The sequence below is a fragment of the Saprolegnia parasitica genome (assembly GCF_000151545.1).
Source record: "Saprolegnia parasitica CBS 223.65 unplaced genomic scaffold supercont2.59, whole genome shotgun sequence".
Lineage (NCBI taxonomy): Eukaryota > Oomycota > Saprolegniomycetes > Saprolegniales > Saprolegniaceae > Saprolegnia > Saprolegnia parasitica.
Genome location: NW_012156453.1, coordinates 123,142 through 140,545, shown reverse-complemented (window position 1 = coordinate 140,545; position 17,404 = coordinate 123,142). Strand labels below are relative to the sequence as shown.

Genomic DNA, 17,404 nt, shown 5'->3' with positions numbered 1-17,404 from the left:
CGAGCGCGATGGTGTCGATGGGTGCTACGACTACAAGGGTCCACGCCGTGACAAGAAAACGAGTTTGATTCTTTTTCCGCCGACGACTCAGACAAGCTTGGATGCTTCTTCCCCAAAAACACATAGCAACCCACACGTCTATGGAACTAACATCTAGCCACGTGCTTGGATTCGACGACAGGGGGTGCGCCAGCTAGTTTACGGTGCTTTTAGCAGCTACGCCGCGGGGGTCGATCGGTGGTGGCGTCCAGGGCGTCGGAGCCAGGGCTGACCCTCGGCGCGCTGCGTCTCGACATTGTCGACTTGCAAAGCGCCGATGGGGTCCTGGCGCCGCCCGGACGTCGCGCCAAAGCGGCTGTGAAGCATGGCTTGTATCGCTGGCGTCGGTGCCTCGTCGTACGCGGTCCAGCCGCATCCGTTCTTGTGCTGGACGTCGACGCCCGCGTCTACGAGCGCCGATACAATCTGTTGCAATTTGCCGCCCATCGCGCTCTCCAACGTAGTGCTGCACGTCAAGCGCAATCGCATTTGTTTGTCATCGACGTCCCGCGTGTCCGATGGCCGATGCGCCATGCGTCACCAAGAGCGCGATCAGGGCCACTTGGTGCTGCGGCGCGCTAGCATCGTCACTGCATATGAACATGGCATGTCGGCCAGCCCCGGCTGCGTACCGCAGTGCCCACACGAGTGGTGGCTGGCAGAGCTAAAGCATCATCATGATCCGAGAGGGTGCAAGCACGAGGCCACGAGGCTGATTGATACCTCGCAATTGCCCACATTGACCTACGCCAACGCTCATAAAATATGCATCTGGGAAGGAGACGAGTACGCTGGCGACGGCGCCGGCAAGCAGTAGCATTTTGACGAGCTTGAGATTGGCGAGGCCGCATGCTAGCCATCGGCATGAAAAGCCATCCGAGATGCGGTGCGAAGGGTACCATAATGCAGCGGCGTGGCGCCGGCCGCGGTTGCCAAGCACACGTCCACGTCACCGACCGTGTTCAAGAACCGAGCCCGCGGTGTCGACTACTCGCTCGACATTGGCTCATTGCGATAGCAGCAGGATTCTAGTACGTAGCTCCGTGCGTTGGGGTCGGCGCCGTCTTCGAGCAGGAGCTGCACAATCGGCAAGCGCTCGTGCAGCACAGCCACGTGGAGCAGTGTCTCGCCCGCCTGTAGCATGTCGGCATTGCCGCCCGTACTACATGGTCAACAACGCACCGAATTGACGCCATTCGCACTCGCCCCCGCGCGCAGGTAGGCTCGAAGCGTTGTCAAGTCACCGAATTCGATCGCCCTGTTCACGCGCCGTCAGAAGCCTCGCGCGCCAAGGCCATTCTACCGCGTCAGCGTCAGCGGCGACGCAAGCACCTGCCGCGCTGCGCCGCATGGGTGATGTTATCAGACGTCAAGTACGATCGTAGAATCGGCGCACCTGGCAACTGCGACTGCTCTGCCTGTCCGTGCAGAAAGCTACGACAAGGAATACGCTTATCAACGTGGCCGCCAACCCAGACGAGCCGACCGTCGGTCTTCATGGCCGAGAAAACACTAGGTGGTGGTCCAAGCTACTAAAATGCTTGCAGCCTGCCTTACATGAACGTCGAGGTCGGCGACGCGGGCGTCGTTGCGGCGCATGGTCTGCAGCGTGGCCGTGTGGCCATGTTCGTAGCGCTGGCGCGCCCAGCGCTGCGACGCTTCACGCTCCATTGAAACGTCGCGTGGTGCTGTGTACGTTTCGGCTGCCGGACGGTCGCCATGTCGTATCGAGGGACTCGATATATTACTAACCACTATAAGGAAACACTAGAAAAAGGGCTTGGCATCTAGGCGCTGCCGCCGACGAGGATGTTGTTGATCGGGATGTGCACGAGCTTGACGAAGAAGCCGATGAAGCCCATCATGAGGAAACCAATGCTGGTGGCGCCGGCGATGCGGGTGAACTCTACACAGACAGCGCATGAGCATCTCATCTTCGCATGGTCAGGATGGGCGTACCCTTGCGGTCGGGCTTGGTGCACTTCTTGACGAGGTGGATCGAGTTCTTGGCAAAGGCCTTGAGCGGCTCGATCACGATAGCGTTGACGTCCGACATGTTGCGAGGGAAATTCCAAATGCCACGACTGCCGTCAATCGAGGTTTCTATTTTCACTTCGCATCCAGCATTTTAGCCAATCGTAGGCTTCGATTTCGAAAATAGATGAATTTTTGACCAATCATGGACTGCAACGTAGGGCCACACCCGTTGCGAGCAGTTGGATCAAGTGCGATTGGTGAGTAACCGAACTTATTCGAGTCGAGATAGCAACAACATGCAAAGCTTGAAGTCGACCAACCGGCGCTTGCAGAGACGACAGCGGACAAGCTTCACAAGGAGCGTACTAGCACTGCAAACGATGCAACGGAGAGGCTTTTGAAAATGAAGCGCGTACAGGACGTCCATGCGTGTATGAATCGGGCTCCACATTGCATCTGGAGCGATCGTGCTTGGAGCTACAGTAATAGACTTGTTCCGGCGTAAGAGAGAGAATGTAGCGATGCGCAAACTCGTTAACGACCTTGTCCTTAGCAGTGTACTTGGCTGTAGAGAAGGCTAGCAATGTGTCTACGCAAACACGGTTCATTCGAGTTCGCAGCACGCTTTACTGCACCCTCGACACACAATTCGCGAGCGTCCGCACCAAGTGTGGTGCCCATGGAACCGGTTTTTACGATTTAGCTTCAACTGCATCGGGCGAGGGCTCATTCAACGCGTTTGGCGTAAACCAGAGCACGTGTGAATAGTCTGGCGACGTTGTCGTTCCTGCCTGGAAAACAAGGTCAGACTACGGAGCAATGATGCGACTGGCATTTACCGTGCCCTTCGCTTCGCTAGCAATGGGCCGCGAGTGCTTGGCATGAGCTCTACAGAGTGGAACGATGCAAATGATGCTAGCCAACGCTGATTCGGTGTCGCATTCGTCCTTGGTCGGCTACGTTGGAGAAACATAGATCAACAAGGATCCATTTTATGGACCTTGCTATTGGATAGCCTAGGTAGACTCTGTTGAGGCCTATCCTGGTGGTATGCGCTGCGCTGGGGTCTTAATGCATCTGATCTTCTCAGCGCACTGTCGTTGAGAGAGTCCTAAGGAGTAGCCACCGCTTGCCCAGTAGCCTGGTCCGTCGCCACTCGTTGCAATGACACTACGACCGAGACTGCCAGCGCAACGGATCTCGCCGAGACAAATGTGCGTCATCCATAGACACTTGCTTAGACACTTCTCGAGGCTCTTCCAGTCGAAGCCGCTCGCACATCACACTGCTTCTTCCTTCGTCCGACACCAGCGAAATCGAATCCTTGGCTGCTCCAAACCATTATACCACGGGCCGTCGTCGTTATCGCGATGCATGTTTCTACACACAATTGTACAGCGTATGTATTGGGTCACTTCGGCTGCATACGCCGTGTCTTCTCTACCATTCGGCTGTCAATGACATGAGGTCCTTGATAAAAAGGACCATCGAGTTTGGTACGAGTGATGGCTTGGTACGGACTCGAACGTTGCGTGAGCTTGGCTTCTTCGCTCGCTCGGGTACAAGCAAAGAGCGCTTGGGCGCCGCCGCTTCGGGGCCGCCATTGAATTTTGAATTGCAAGTTGAAGCGTTGCTGCGACAGGCGAAGTTCGAAGCCGCCGATCGCACCTTCACACGAGGCGACCAATGAAAAAAGCTTCGAACTTCCGTTGTGACTCTAAATTGAAACGGTGGCCCGCGAGCGAGGAGCTTCTAGTCATCAAAACACCAGCTTCTTGTACATAGCCATGGCGCAGCAGTCCCCGTTCGCGACGTCCGAAGAGCCGATCCGCGCCCGGTCGGGCACCGTGCCCATGATGAGCTCGCTCACGCGCGGCGAGTCCGAGTCGATCCCGATCTACAAGTTTGTGCTCACGGGCGGCCCATGCGCCGGCAAGACGACGTCGCTCGAGCGCCTCTCGACCTACTTCCGGTACTCCTCGCCGCGTACGCTCGCCATGTACCACGATGGCCCTCTCTAGTGAGCGTGGTTTCCGCGTCTACATGGTGCCCGAAGCCTCGACCTTGCTCCAGTCGGGCGGCGCCCACTTCTTGTACGCCACCATATTCCATTCGCAATCCTTCGCCGCGGTGTCTAACGAGCGTGCCGTAGGGATCTCAAGCCCACGGACATCATCAACTTCCAGTGGGCCATTCTGTCGACGCAGATGCAGCTCGAAGACACCTTTATGGCGCTGGCGCGGGACACCAAGCTGCCGTGCGTCATTCTCTGCGACCGCGGCGCCATGGACGGCTCGGCCTACATGGACCCGGAGGAGTGGGAAGACCTCAAGCTCCAGCACGACCTCGACACGGTCACGCTCCGTGATACGTACGACGTCCTGGGTATGTCATCGATGGCGCTGACCTAGCAACATATGGCTAGTCGCTACAACGCGGTCTTCCACCTTGTGACGACGGCAAACGGCGCGCCTCAGTTCTACACGCTCGACAACAACGGCACGCGCATCGAGACGATCGAGCAAGCGTGCGCGGTCGACGAGCGCATCTGCCACGCGTGGATCGGCCACCCCAAGCTCTTTGTCTTTGGTGCATCGATTGAAAGCGACGTCGTAGCAGCTCGCTAAATGTTTCTTGATTAGACAACTCGACGGGCTTTGAGAGCAAGATGCAACGACTCATCAACTGCGCCGCGACGCTCACGGGTCTCCCGTCGACGGTCAAGTCGTCCAAGAAGTTCCTCCTCCGGTCGCTGCCGTCGCCCGCGTCCATGCCCGTCCACTGCGAAGAGTTTGAAGTCGAGAAGGTCTACCTCATGCCCCACCCGAGCGGTACGACTGCGCCCATTCGATTCGTTGGGTGAAGCACTGAAAGCAGATGGCCCGGACGACTATGTCTTTGTGCGCTGCCGGACGCAGTACGGCATCCCCGTCTACGGTATGACGACGGTCCGCACGATTGCGGGCACGGGCGAGCCGTACGTTTCAATGTTTCAAGTGGCGTCGGTGTTTGATCCTTCACGTAGGGTGCATCTCAAGCGCGTGCTCTCGGCGCGCGAGTACACGTACGCGGTGCGCCACCGCGCCGACCCGAGCCGCCGCATCATCAAGCAGAAGCGCATCTGCTTCTTGTGGAAGAACCAGTCGTTCAACATCCACATCTACAAGGAGCCTGTCGAGCTCGCGAGCCAGGGCATTGTGCACATCCAGGCGAGCATCGAGTCGACGGCGACCGTCATGATGCCGGGCTTCCTCGACACGGACGAAGAAATGGACGAGTCGCACCCTCTCTATACGGGCTACCACGTCTCGCTCAAGGAGATGGACATTCCCAACGTCCTGTAAGCATCGAAACGACGGAGCTTGTCCGTATGCACATGTTTCGAGTTGTGCTTGCAATGGCGCAACACGACGTGCAGCGATGCAGTCGAGGTCGACACCGTTGCCATACCATCATACTGGTGCGTTTTACGACGCCATGACCGTCGCTATCTCAGCTTCCATGGTGATGGCATGCAGCCAAGAAAGTGCACAGACACTGAAGAGTGAGTCGAGGGTGAAACTAGGTGTGTCTCGGCAAGATGCAGAGAGACTGTAGATAGGATCGTCGAGAAGAGACTTGAACGCCGTGTGATCGAGACGACGCCGCCGGTGAGAGCTGCAGCACTGAGGACCCTGCGCCTCAATGACGTGGCAGCGGGTCGGCGCATCATTTTCTGCAACTGCAAAGTCATCCATTCGGATCAACACTCTTTTTCACATTGATCGTGCTCGTCTGTCGCAACCGTATCGCTACTTTTTCTTCTTTTTGGCTTTGGCTTCGGCTTTCAAGCGCGCGTCATCCTCCTGCCACTTGCGCGCGACCTCCTTCTCAGCGATTTGCTTTTGGATACGCGCGTGCTCTTCGCACTTGCGCCGCGCGGCGTCAATCGCGTCGCGCTCGTACTGGGCGTGGCGCGCGGCCGCGTTGTCGTCGTGCCACTTGGCGATCGCCTCGGCCTTCTCGAGTGCGCACTTGGCGTCGTATTTGGCGTCCGCGTCGGCGGCCACTTGCTTTTTGAGCGCATACACTTTGGCTTGCATTCGGTCGTGGACAAGTCGGTTCTCTTCGAGCTGAATCGCAATGATCTCGAGCTCCTTGTCCGACATGGCATTGCAGCCAATGTCTAGATCATAGACATGGCATTATAGTCATCGTGCCAATAGAGTCGACACACCGAGGGCAATCACCGACTCGTTGAAGAGCAGCGCCTTGGAGAGCATCCGGCCAGCTTCGACGTTGAGGCCGCAGCGGAAAAAGTTGACCGACCGCAGCGTCGTCGTGTTGCTAAAGACGTTGGCGCAAAGCACTTCGAAGCCCGAGAGGTCCACTGCGTTGTCTAGACATCCGCATGAGGCGTGGCCAAAAGAATGATGGAAGGAGGAAATGATAGTACTATGGCTCGTAAGCGGGTTGGACTCGAAACTGATCGACGTGAGCACGTTGTTCGCGGCGAGGGCCGGTCCGATCACGAGAAGCGACGGCGAGTTCAAGTGGTTGGCCCCCAAATCGAGTGTTTGCAGCGACCGGTTGTGCCGGAGGAGACTCGCGATCGCCTCGGCGACGCTTTCGCTAAGCGCGTTGTTGGACAGGTCGAGGGTCAAGACCGATGTGTTGGCTTCCATCGCGTGCAGAAAGGCGCGGCACGTCGCGTCGTCCACGCCGCGCACTGTGAGACTCGCGTTCGTCTCGTGCGCGAGCACCTATCTGCGGCTGCAGGCACCGAGTCGTCGGTTCCTTGCATACCTGGTCGACGAGGATCCGCATCTTGGGGTTGGCAGCGAGCGCGGCCGTGTCTTCGGCCACAATGCGCTCGGCGCGCGCCGCCATCTCGTTCTTGGTCTTCTTGCGGCGGTAGCGTTCCATGATCTTGGCATACGTCGTCATTTGCGTGTTGAACTCGTCGTCAAATTTGCGCTGCAGGATCACGAGCGTGTTGGGAATGCTCTCGTGCGCGGGAATGCCGTACCGCATCATCTAGCAGCAGAAGGTTCACAGGACGATGATGGTAGCATGGAAAGCAACGCCTATGAACGGTTGTACGCACGTACCTCGGAGCGGATGTCCTCGATGCTCAAGAGGTTGGCTTCGCGCCGGTGCGGCTCCTCGGGCAGCAGGTCCATCGCAACCGTTTCCCGAATGACGTTTGAAGCGTCGCTTGGCGCCAGCAAAAGAACGATAGTAGCATATGCACCTGCCGCTGATCCCGCCACCGCCATCGCCGCCCAAGGACGTGCTGCCACTCACGAATGAGCCCGTGCTGCTTCCAACGCTGAATCTGCATGGTATGCCATCCCCGCGTCCGCTCCCCAAGCGACAGCAGTTGCCCACATCCTCGTATCTACTACATATATTGAAAAGGAATGCCCTTCATGACGAGGTCTAGTGTGGTGCCCATGACGACGCTGCACAAACGCCATGCCAGCCCCGACGTCACATTGCACGTCGACGACTGTCACAACATGGCGGTGATCGCCAGCGCGTTCGAGGACTCGCTTGTGTGTTGACCTGACTGCAACCTCGGCGGCTCACGGCGCACAACGCTGTAGCGCGCGATCCGAGCGAGCGTTGCCCGCATGGACGCCACGGTCCAAATCTTTCAAGACGAGGTCATCGGATTTGCAAAGATAGGAGCAACGATCGCCTGCGTAGATGGCCGACGCAGACGACATGGTCCAGCTCATTCGGCTGCGCTGCGCGCACGCCCAGGACGTGTTTGGACGACTTGTCCACACGAGCGCCCTCACGATTCAACGCTGTCTGCGGGGCTTCTTTGGGCGACGTACTCTCTACGTAATGTCTCGTTGGGATGCATGCATGTCAATCTAGGGGTCTTTCGACGCTGCGTCTTTGATCGGGCGGCGCGCGCCATTCAGCGCATGGTGCGGCACCGTCGCGCGCGGCGTCTCGCGCACTACACCGTCTTCAAAGCAACCATGGTAATACTCCTCGATAACCCGATGCGCCTTACGTTAGCGGAGGCCAATACGATTCTCGGCCTCCGGACGTTCAACAAGTACATGCGGGCGCACCCCGGAACGGATCCGTCGATCGTGTACGGCCAGATCCGCGCGTCGATCAAGATCCAGCAGCGCTGGCGGGCTGCGTACCTCACCGTGCGCGCGCGGCACGCCGAGATGGCCGCCGTGCAGCGAAAGGACCGCGTGCGGCAGCGCTTCCAGCGGTTCCTCTCTACGTTTGCGCTTGTCTACAACATTGTCCGGTACCCCCACATCGTGCCACGTCATGTTATCGATTTCGTAGCTTTTGGCGCCGCGCCACGATATTTCATTACTTTACAGTGCCGACCTACAAGGCAACGCGCCACAGCATCCTCTCGGGGCTCCAGCACTGGCGTCACGTGGCTTTGTTTCGCCCGACGCGGCGCAGCGCAGTCTCGTTCCAGGGCTCGGACGCCTTCTCCAAGGCCGCCCGCGCCATCCACGCCGGGTCGTCGTTTGGAAAAGAGCCCAAGGTACACGTCCCTTTCACTAGTGCACGAACGGCAATCTCGGACAGGCGTGGTATGCGCGGCACTCGGTGCGTATGATGGACGACCGTGGCCGGCGCAAGTCGACCTTTACACCGGTCGTCGAGACGGCCGAGCCGACGCTGCAACTGCAGTCGACATGCCGCACGCTTTCGCTGCCTGGCACGATCGCGCTTGGCGAGTGGCCCGGGCCTGATGACAGTCACGACGTGCCGCTCATCGTCGTCACAACCGCACGGCCCTCGGTGACGACCGTTCCGACTGAGTTTCACTTGTCGACTTCGCGCACCAAGCCGGCAAAGGACCCGGTTTCGCGGAGCGTCGCCCGCGAAAGACAAGTACAGTTTGCTCAAACCGTCAAGGACGCCAACCAGCGGCGCCGTCTCGGTGGGTTCCACCTCGAGACGACACCGATGCAATTTGGCATTGTAGCTGTCGTTGCAGCCAGAGCCAAGAAGGAGGTGGCCGCCAACGAAGAGCTCCGTGCTCGCCAAGCAAAGGCCGAAGCCGACAAGATCCAGCGTGTCGAGCGCATGAAGCAGCTCGAGGTCCGAGTCAACGCTTCTTGTGCCGTCGTTAAAAAGTCGCGTCTGGATAGAATAACCTCGAGCAGCGCCGGCTTGCACGCCTTCGAGAGCAACAGCGGAAGCGAGATGAAGAGGTTGCCGCTTCAATGTGCTGACACCACCTTATCGTATGTATAGACACGTCTCCAAGCGGAACAAGCCGCCAAAGTCCAAACGGCCCAGCTAAAAACCGCCGACCACCTCAGTTCAGCCACACGAGGTATCCAACGCCGGCGCACAAACCTGACTCCGGGAGCGAGCGCACCCGAACTCTCCGCAACTGAATCAGAGACTGGCAACCAGTGCGACGACCCATGACATGTAAATATCTGGGAAGGAAGTGAGTCGTGCTAGTCTTTGTTGCTCATACAGTCGTTGAGGTACTTGGGTGCTGCAACTGGCCGAGACGAATACGGGGCGTGCGAGCAAGTGCATGGAAGGTCTATGCACTGCGATTGTCCTGAGCACACGTGGCAGCGTGGAGACGTTTGGTCGTTGAGATTCAGTTTGGTGGGCTACCGGTACTTGAGGTTTGGGTTGGTCGTTGAGGTTCAGTTTGGTGGGCTACTTGAGGTGAAGGGGCTCGTGGGACTACGAGCGAAAGAAGGAATCTCGACGACCCTTTCCAAGGGGCGACTAGGTATCGAACTTTAAGAAGCAGCCAATCGCCGCGCGTCCAAGCACCGTCCAAGTAGCGTGAAGAAGTGTTCTCATGCATCGCAGCCCAATCCTATCGACATTGGGCCCATGCATGAGCTGGCAGTCTCTGACGGCGTGGGATCGCACGTTGCACCTCGCATTTCACCCAATCGCACGCGGTGCGCGCGTACCAGCTGCTTCTGATTGGTCCCATTCCTTCCGCGTCGCTGATTGGGTGAATTATTTTCAGCGAATCACACGCGAGCTAGCGACGTGGGCGGCCGAAGCCCAGCTCGGCCATCGCCATTACCTGGCGCACCTCGAAGCTGCGATCTTTGCACTGTTGAAGCATGGCAAGCCAAGTCGCCGAGAGCTCGCGCAGCATGCAGCTGCCATGCGCCGCGCCGTCTGCCGCGTACACGCCTATCCTCGTCAACATGAGCGAGGAGCTGGTACGACGCATGCCGCTGGCGCCGCCTCTGATGCTCGGTAGATCCTCCTGGTCTTCGGCTATCTCACGCCGGCGTCGATCCTCACAACCATGTACGTTGCCATGTCCTTGCGCTCACGTACAAAGCTCATGCCATGTAGGCAACTCTCCAAGGAGTGGCGCGACATCTGCCGCTCGGACCGCCTTTGGTTGCCGCTGGTCCGTCGTCGCTGGCAGCTGCCACCGCGCATGATCAAGCTGCACCGCTACGGCGTGCACTCGTACCTCGGGCTGTACCGGCATCTGCAGATCTCGGAGCAAAAGCCGTATGGTCTCTACTCGACGGCCGTACGCATCGCCTCTTCGACGCCAGCGCTCATGCGATCGTTTATCTCATAGGACAAACCGACGTGGGGCCACAGCTACAACGGCGGCGTTGAGACCTGGTAGACGCAGGTGCTACACCTTGCAGCGTAAATTACCTCTGTCGTAGGCTCACGCTCGGGCATCGCGCCGACTGCAAGACGCTCCCGATCGGTGCCAAGACGTACGTCCAGCTCCGCGTTGTCATCCAGAACCTCTCTTCCTCGCATGTGCACATTGACGCTGCAGCCATCCAAGTACACTACAAGGACGGGTCCAAGCGGTCGGCGGTGCGTTCTGACGTTATCGTCGTCGTCCCTGGTTGGTTGACATGAAAGGCGTGTAGGTGGCGCGCCACCCGATGGCGCATGCGATGCTTCGCATGGAGCCGCGTGTGCTCGCGTCCAATGGCGTTGCCTCGGCGCTTGAGGCGTCGATGGTCGAAGGACGAGCCGTGCTGCGGTTCATGGACTATTGCGTGGTTGGTCTCTATGTCGAGTGCGACGACGGCTGCGTCTTTGAATCCGACTTTCTGGAGCAGTAGGTTTTGCTGCTATTATACCTACGAGCCTCTCACGTGGAAGCTAGTGCGTTTGCCGTGTGGGTGCCAATGAAGCGGCGCGGCCATTGCAACGACCTCTCTCGCTGCCGGTGTGCGCTCATTCCGGACCATTACCACCACTTTGGCTCGATCTTGAGCATCGTCGACGAGTCCATCATCTGGTCCCGCTACTCGGAATTCGCCGGCGGCTTTATGGTGCTCAACTGCAAGGACCGCCGACACGTGGGCGCTGCAGGCCACGGGTCCCCACTGCCGACGCGCTACCTCCTCTAGTCTTGTCTTCCTTTCTTGATGTAAGTCCGTACTCTAGTATACTACGTGTAGATGAGAAAATGTACTACCGACAATTGCAGTTTTCAATTGACCAATTCTTGCGTCCACCTTGGATCAGAATAATAGCTACAGCACACGTGCTGATGGGACTTGAAGTCACGACGACGACGACATTCTGCGGTTTCTGCACCAACGCCAGATAAGAGAGTTGTGCGACCAAGAAATACGTGTACATAGAACGGATTGCATGTCTCGATGCTATCCCTTCGCCGCAAGTGTCGATAGGACCTCATGGCTCGTACTCGGTGGAGGCCGTGAAAAACCCAGTAGAGAGATCATCCGTCATCTCGTCGCTTGGGTCGACGAGTCGCTTGGTGACGCTGGGTTCGGGTCGTAATAACGTGTCTTGCTTGCGTAGTGCTGCAGTGCTGCTACTGCCACGAGGTGTGGCTACTGCAGGTCCTACCATCAAAGCGCCTTTCGATGAAACTCATTCTTTGCTCGTGCAGCCTACCAACAAGCGTCGTCACGACAAGAGGCGGTCCGTACTCGCTCGCACCGTGGAGGCTCACCGCCGCCACTTGAATCGAGTATGTTGTTTCCGGTGTCAGCTTGACCACGGTTGCTTGCAGCGGATTCGTCCCCGCGAGCTGCAAACGGGTCTTCTTTCCTGGCGCCGTCGCTTTGATCTTGAAGCCTGACAGTGGCAGCGACTCGTTGAGTTTCGAGGCCGCGGCGGTCCTAATGACGTGCTATCAGCATCATATTTTCGGACGCCTCGTCGACCAAACAATCGTGATGGACGTCGCGTGGACGAGCTTTGCGTCGGCGCGCGGTGGCGGCGACGGCTCTAGTGCGGCATCAGAACGCTTCGCAAGCTTGAGAAATCGACTTACTCTCGCCGCGGATGGCTCGAAATGTATCGAGGACCGCCATGGACGACGTCACGTCGATGGCGCTCAGCAGATGCTACACATACGAATCGTTCAACACATCATCTCGTGGGTCGGCCCGCCACACCTCGGACTCGCGCAGCTTGGCGTCCGCACCTTGCTATTGATTGATGGTATGTGGTCTGGCGAAGCAGCGTCGATGCAATGCGAGTACCTCGAGAAGGTACTGGACGACCGACGTGTGTTCTTGCTGCGAGGCGAAGAAGAGTGCGGTGCACCCTACCGCGTTGGTCGCATTGATCTTGGCCTTCTTCTCAATCTACGACACATCCTTGCCGTCGCCATGCCAATGTCGCGTGGTACCAAGAGTCGACACAGCGGGAGGTGGCCTTGGTACGCCGCATAGTGCAGCGGCGCATTCATGTCCTATCATGCAGTATAGGTACATGTGGAGAATAGTGTCATCGCAGGACGCACGCCAAACTCGGTCGCATCGCGGTCGTTGACGACGTCGTGCTCCAAAAGCCTCTCGACGACCGCGACGTCGCCTTTCCAACACGCGGTGTGGATATCGACGTGGTATCGCTGCTGCCCGAGCTCCTTGAGCCGACTCAGCGCCTTCTCGAGCTCGCCCGTCGCGCCGTCGCCGTCCAAATCGTCCCCAGCATGCCGCCACCACGCTGCAAACTCATTCTACACATCGAATAGCACACCACTTGACAAAGGTCGGCGGCGAACGTAGGAGATGACACCGTTGCCGTCTTTGTCCAGAAGCTTCAAAGCGGCTTGAAATTCATCTGGCGACAGGATCCCGCCGAGGCTTTCGACGAGCTCGACGAGCTCGGTCGTGTCAATCGAGCCGCTTCCGTCGGTGTCAAAGGCAGCAAACGCCGCTCGGATCGTCTCGTCGTCCTTGGGGGCGTCCTCCAGCGGTGCCATTGCAACTGGCAGTTACACCAATCGATCGCTGAAACCATCGAGCCACCGTGACGCTCTTGCATGCGTTCGATCGCCAGGCATGCATCACAGGCACGGGATTATTGATATTGGATGTTGTTGTTCACGCACGACCAAGTCGTCGTCAAGTACTAGTAGTACATACTACTGCACAAACGACAACGACATCATTGTATTCTGGGTATCTGGTTCGCACCCAAGTCCGCAGCTACTACTGCAACCACTCTCTGTTCTCACGAACCGGAATTTAAAGCGTCGTATAATAGTATCTTGAATAACCACGTAGCACCGGCGCCACTACGCGTCGCGTTCGGGGGCGTTTCTGAGTTGTCATGCAAGCAGGCACCCAAGAGAACATCTTGGCATGCACGCATGTACTCAGCATGTACCTGACGATATACATGCTTCGTTACGCCAATATAGCCTTACGAAAAGGCCATGTCCCGCACGTCTTGTCTGCGTTGGTTTCGCACGAGATTTGAGGTCCATTCGTTTCGGCCTGCCTGGAGCACACTGTACATGCCAACCTCATGATCCGAGAGCGTCTCAGGTTGTTCGAGTCGACTCTACTAGAGCTCAAGCGGACGGTGCCCATCGATCCAAGCCCAAGCGTTGACGCACGCATGTCTCCATAGACCGAAGGCTAGGATCTTATTGATGTCTGCTGCGATGCCATTGCGATCTTCGGGCCAAAAATAGGTCGCGGCAACACGGTGCGCAACCGACCAATCAGAGCGAGGCTGGCCACCGCCTGCTTTTTATTCCGCAGCATAATATTATACCGTCGTGGCCATTACACTTGGGTGTTGTATGGAAGCGCCGTCCATGAGCAAAAAATACGACTGGCTGGTGCAAATTATTATCATGCGCTGGGCGTTCGGCGGAATCCAAGTTGCCAGTCGGACGCAACAGCAGCAGCAGCATGGAAGACCGCATGGCCGCGCTCTCGGTCGGCGACCAGATCAGCGTCCTCTTCTTCATCGCAGGCCACTACCAGCGCTTCACGGTGCGCGCGGGCATGAAGGTCAGCGACGTCATTGCGGCCATGGCCAACGTGCTCAGCACCATGCACCCCGAGGCCGAGGTACCCGTCTTCAACGCGATCCGCAACAACAAGACCGCGCGCTTCGTCGCGCTCAACGACTCGGCCATCCGCGCCCTCGAGCCCGATCAGATGTACGACATTGTGTACACGGACAAGGCGGCCAAGGTGCCATTGCCGCCGCCGTCGAGCGTCGACCCGACCCTCGAGTTTCAGATTGTCTTTTACAGCAACCCGCTTGGCATTACCATCAAGCCCATGGGCGACCGGTACGTTGTCGCGACGAAGAAGAAGAGCTTGGACTGCTACCGGCGACTGGTCGTGGGCATGGAAGTCGTGAGCTGCGGCGGCGTTGCGCTCGCCGGCGTCGACTTTCGTGAGCTCCACTCGATCATGGCCAACTCGACGTTCCCGCTTACGATGCGCTTCCGCGCGGCCATGAGCGACCGACATGCACACGAGATGGGCGACGATGCCATGGAGGTACGAGCTTCTACGGGCGCAGATGGTCCATGTCTCAATCGCCCCGCGACAGGGCAACCAAGCGTCCGAGCGACAACGAGCCGTCGACACGTTCAACATGCCCGTGCCCGTCATCTACAACGACGATAGTTCCGTGCACAGCATGCGTCGCCGCATCAAGGACGCCGAGTCGACGACGTCGTACCCGTCGTCGTTGCCGCCGATGCGCCCGTCCTCGGCAGTGCCCGATCTTCTCGAGAAGGAAGCCCGCCTCGAAGAAACCCTCAAGAGCCTCCAAGAGGCGTTCTACAAGAAGAAGAAGGAGCTGGACGAAATCGTCGAGCGCATTGGCCAGTACTCAAGCCAGCTCTCGAACGTGCGAGCGACGATGGGCAAGGCCGGTGCCGACTCCCACGCATCGCCCAACACGCTCACGCAGGAAATGCTGCGCAAGATGGACAGCGCCAAGACGCCACTCCCGCGCAAGAAGGGGCCGGCCTCCGTCGTCTCCAACTCGTCGTCGACGTCGGCGCGCTCGACCGGGTCGTACGCCCGCCACATGCATCCGTACCAGCCGGCACCCGCCAAACCGTCGTCGCGCATCCCGACCAAGCCTGCGATGTCGTCGGCGGCCTCTGTCTGCTCGCTCACGTCGACGTGCTCGATCGACCGCATGGCGTTCAAGAAGCCGCGGCCAGCCTTTCCCGGCAAACCGGGGGCGGCCGGCGTGCGCAAGACGCCAACGACGACGCCGTCGGACGCGCGCCGGGCCAACGCGGCCAACACGAACGCCTTCTCCAACACGTTTCCAAGCTCGTTCTCGACCAAAGGCGGCCTTATTTCGCGCGCGCAGACGCCCCGGGGCGCGTTCTTGGTGCCCAAGACCAACACCCCGGGCGTCGGGCACTACGACGTGAAAGACCTCTCCAAGAACATCAAGGGCGGCGAGATTGGCGACTCGGACCGCGATTTGCACTGGGCCTAACGGATTTGTCTGCCTCGTGGTTGTAGTAGGATGATGATGATTAAGCTTATATATGTCGACGATAAATAGTTGGCGTCCCACGTGCCATAGCCTCTGGCCCTTTTTCCCAATGTGGTTCATACACAAAAAATCGAGCGGGAATCGTGGGGTTAGAGCTCCGAGACGGCAGTCGGCGATGTTTCGGCCTGGCCCGGCTTGGTGCCGTGTACCTCGTAGTGCCGGTACACGTGGTGGTAACACGCTTCAATTTCGTGCCCCGCGTACCCCGTCAGCGCTTCCATCTCGGCCCGCCAGACAGGCCTAATCCACGTACTCATATGAGACTTCTGGGTCTATCGACGGCACGGGACGACGTGATGCTCAAAAGGCGCCGCCCGACGGCCAAAATGGCCGTGGCCACAACGGACGGAAGGTACTCGAGGAACGCGTACTCGGAGAGGCAGAGGTCGGCGAGGAACTCGACCAGCGCACTGTAGCGGTCGACGAGCTCGGGCTTCTCGGACAAATGCCCCAGACGTAAGTCGTGGATCGCATCGTCGGGAAAGAGCGGCGCCGACGCCACGTAAAAGCGTACAAACGACAGCGGGTGCAGCGCCGTGAGGGACCAGTGCAGCCTACGTCGCGCGTGAGATCATCGAAGTTCCAAAGTCTCTCCAGCGCACGCTTGCAAGAGACGGGCTTCGTAGAGCTTGATGTCGTGCGTCGAGTAGAGGCCGTTGGCATACGCGTGCATGTCGTCCAGCGACGGAATGTCACTGTCCAAGGCAAACGTCTTGGCGGCAATGTACAGACAGCAAAGGCAGTAGAGTTGGAGCTTGGTTTGCGGCGGCTTGTCGCCTTCCTATCATCACCGAACTTGTTTGTAAATGAGGTAACACGAAAGCAGCAAAATGGACAGACGCTTAGAATGCGGTCGAGGTACACCACGGCCGTGTGCACAATCCACTTTTCGAGGTGCAGTGCGTCGCCAACGTCGCAGGTCCAGTCCACGAGGACGCGTCGTGTCTACACCCAGCGTCCTTGATGTCGAATCGCTTAGGCGTTATCGTAGTACCTGTACATAGTGAAAGCTTGGGTTGAACGCGACGCGGAGACGCTCTTGGTGCAGCATCGTAGTGTACCAGTCGTCGGCGAGGTCCAAATCCGCGTCGTCGAGCGGCAAGTACTTGGAGGTCTACGCAAGCAGCAGCGACGCCTGAGTCTCTAAAGCGGTAGAATGACAAGCTATGGTTGGCGCACCTCGATCGATACGAGCTCTTCGTCGCAGCAGAGCTCCATGAGTCGGTCGTGCGGTCAAGTGGACTGGCGTGTTATAACGCGTTCGGTATCCGGACCAGCACATTGCACTTTCGAGTTGCGCATCAAACGGGCTGCACCAATCAAAAGTGAGAACACCGAGCATATTGCTTGTGATTGGTCGATTTGCCAGCGCGTGTGACAAATATGCGCCAATGAGAGCGCGTGCTGCTTCGACGCACAAAGGTGATTGGCGCTTCGAGCCTAACATCCGCGCGCGCGCGCAACACCCGCGGTCTCAGAAACCAAGAAGTTCTGGCGCGCGACGAGAACCACACTAGTGAAGTCGGCAAGGGCCAAGGGCCATGCGAACCCCGTGATTTGATCCACAGGACAGTAGAAACTGAGCCACCGACATATTTCTACCCTACTTCGTTGCACTAAAAACATG

General features: G+C 58.3%; 9 protein-coding genes across 9 annotated transcripts; 4 read left to right on the top strand and 5 right to left on the bottom strand.

Moving 5' to 3' along the window:
- Positions 1–125: 125 nt before the first annotated feature.
- Positions 126–1,722, bottom strand: SPRG_10690 (hypothetical protein). The gene is made up of 11 exons (XM_012349924.1): positions 1,597–1,722; positions 1,526–1,551; positions 1,436–1,473; positions 1,343–1,379; positions 1,222–1,297; positions 1,075–1,173; positions 939–1,026; positions 830–891; positions 763–783; positions 672–703; positions 126–617 (listed from the first exon to the last, which is right to left on the bottom strand). Exons 1-11 carry the CDS (start codon positions 1,708–1,710, stop codon positions 536–538), a joined length of 675 nt encoding a protein of 224 aa, XP_012205314.1. The 5' UTR covers positions 1,711–1,722; the 3' UTR covers positions 126–535.
- A 104-nt stretch (positions 1,723–1,826) lies between these two features.
- SPRG_10689 (translocase SEC61 complex gamma subunit) lies at positions 1,827–2,101 on the bottom strand (the record flags this gene model as incomplete). The annotated part of the gene is made up of 2 exons (XM_012349923.1): positions 1,999–2,101; positions 1,827–1,945 (listed from the first exon to the last, which is right to left on the bottom strand). Exons 1-2 carry the CDS (start codon positions 2,093–2,095, stop codon positions 1,827–1,829), a joined length of 216 nt encoding a protein of 71 aa, XP_012205313.1. The 5' UTR covers positions 2,096–2,101.
- Positions 2,102–3,803: 1,702 nt separating this feature from the next.
- Positions 3,804–5,395, top strand: SPRG_10688 (hypothetical protein; the record flags this gene model as incomplete). The annotated part of the gene is made up of 7 exons (XM_012349922.1): positions 3,804–3,988; positions 4,038–4,109; positions 4,169–4,387; positions 4,442–4,605; positions 4,659–4,847; positions 4,894–4,993; positions 5,042–5,395. The coding sequence occupies 7 exons, from the start codon at positions 3,804–3,806 to the stop codon at positions 5,358–5,360; spliced, it is 1,248 nt and encodes a 415-aa protein (XP_012205312.1). The 3' UTR covers positions 5,361–5,395.
- Positions 5,396–5,807: 412 nt separating this feature from the next.
- SPRG_10687 (hypothetical protein) lies at positions 5,808–7,178 on the bottom strand (the record flags this gene model as incomplete). Its single annotated transcript, XM_012349921.1, has 5 exons — positions 5,808–6,181; positions 6,233–6,394; positions 6,452–6,758; positions 6,802–7,032; positions 7,107–7,178. The coding sequence occupies 5 exons, from the start codon at positions 7,176–7,178 to the stop codon at positions 5,808–5,810; spliced, it is 1,146 nt and encodes a 381-aa protein (XP_012205311.1).
- A 350-nt stretch (positions 7,179–7,528) lies between these two features.
- Positions 7,529–9,227, top strand: SPRG_10686 (hypothetical protein; the record flags this gene model as incomplete). Its single annotated transcript, XM_012349920.1, has 9 exons — positions 7,529–7,553; positions 7,605–7,664; positions 7,708–7,837; positions 7,885–7,994; positions 8,037–8,278; positions 8,320–8,530; positions 8,575–8,932; positions 8,978–9,093; positions 9,144–9,227. Exons 2-9 carry the CDS (start codon positions 7,632–7,634, stop codon positions 9,225–9,227), a joined length of 1,284 nt encoding a protein of 427 aa, XP_012205310.1. The 5' UTR covers positions 7,529–7,553; positions 7,605–7,631.
- An 833-nt stretch (positions 9,228–10,060) lies between these two features.
- On the top strand, positions 10,061–11,406 carry SPRG_10685 (hypothetical protein). The gene is made up of 7 exons (XM_012349919.1): positions 10,061–10,202; positions 10,244–10,293; positions 10,342–10,528; positions 10,580–10,626; positions 10,674–10,833; positions 10,890–11,083; positions 11,132–11,406. Exons 1-7 carry the CDS (start codon positions 10,101–10,103, stop codon positions 11,376–11,378), a joined length of 987 nt encoding a protein of 328 aa, XP_012205309.1. The 5' UTR covers positions 10,061–10,100; the 3' UTR covers positions 11,379–11,406.
- An 833-nt stretch (positions 11,407–12,239) lies between these two features.
- Positions 12,240–13,210, bottom strand: SPRG_10684 (hypothetical protein; the record flags this gene model as incomplete). The annotated part of the gene is made up of 6 exons (XM_012349918.1): positions 12,240–12,347; positions 12,399–12,431; positions 12,486–12,590; positions 12,635–12,697; positions 12,749–12,964; positions 13,010–13,210. The coding sequence occupies 6 exons, from the start codon at positions 13,208–13,210 to the stop codon at positions 12,240–12,242; spliced, it is 726 nt and encodes a 241-aa protein (XP_012205308.1).
- Positions 13,211–14,134: 924 nt separating this feature from the next.
- On the top strand, positions 14,135–15,794 carry SPRG_10683 (hypothetical protein). The gene is made up of 2 exons (XM_012349917.1): positions 14,135–14,753; positions 14,806–15,794. The coding sequence occupies exons 1-2, from the start codon at positions 14,151–14,153 to the stop codon at positions 15,715–15,717; spliced, it is 1,515 nt and encodes a 504-aa protein (XP_012205307.1). The 5' UTR covers positions 14,135–14,150; the 3' UTR covers positions 15,718–15,794.
- Positions 15,795–15,866: 72 nt separating this feature from the next.
- SPRG_10682 (hypothetical protein) lies at positions 15,867–16,995 on the bottom strand (the record flags this gene model as incomplete). The annotated part of the gene is made up of 6 exons (XM_012349916.1): positions 15,867–16,017; positions 16,071–16,331; positions 16,380–16,558; positions 16,618–16,722; positions 16,772–16,891; positions 16,957–16,995. The coding sequence occupies 6 exons, from the start codon at positions 16,993–16,995 to the stop codon at positions 15,867–15,869; spliced, it is 855 nt and encodes a 284-aa protein (XP_012205306.1).
- Positions 16,996–17,404: the final 409 nt, after the last annotated feature.

Coding starts and splice junctions, on each gene's coding strand:
- SPRG_10690 (XM_012349924.1), bottom strand. CDS start 1,710: ATGGAGCGTGAAGCGTCGCAGCGCTGGGCGCGCCAGCGCTACGAACAT. Junction 1,474..1,525: donor CTCGGCCATGAAGACCGACG/GTCGGCTCGTCT, acceptor TCCTTGTCGTAG/CTTTCTGCACGGACAGGCAG. Junction 784..829: donor TTGCCGGCGCCGTCGCCAGC/GTACTCGTCTCC, acceptor GCGTTGGCGTAG/GTCAATGTGGGCAATTGCGA.
- SPRG_10685 (XM_012349919.1), top strand. CDS start 10,101: ATGGCAAGCCAAGTCGCCGAGAGCTCGCGCAGCATGCAGCTGCCATGC. Junction 10,294..10,341: donor GCGTCGATCCTCACAACCAT/GTACGTTGCCAT, acceptor CATGCCATGTAG/GCAACTCTCCAAGGAGTGGC. Junction 10,834..10,889: donor ACGGGTCCAAGCGGTCGGCG/GTGCGTTCTGAC, acceptor AAAGGCGTGTAG/GTGGCGCGCCACCCGATGGC.
- SPRG_10683 (XM_012349917.1), top strand. CDS start 14,151: ATGGAAGACCGCATGGCCGCGCTCTCGGTCGGCGACCAGATCAGCGTC. Junction 14,754..14,805: donor TGGGCGACGATGCCATGGAG/GTACGAGCTTCT, acceptor GCCCCGCGACAG/GGCAACCAAGCGTCCGAGCG.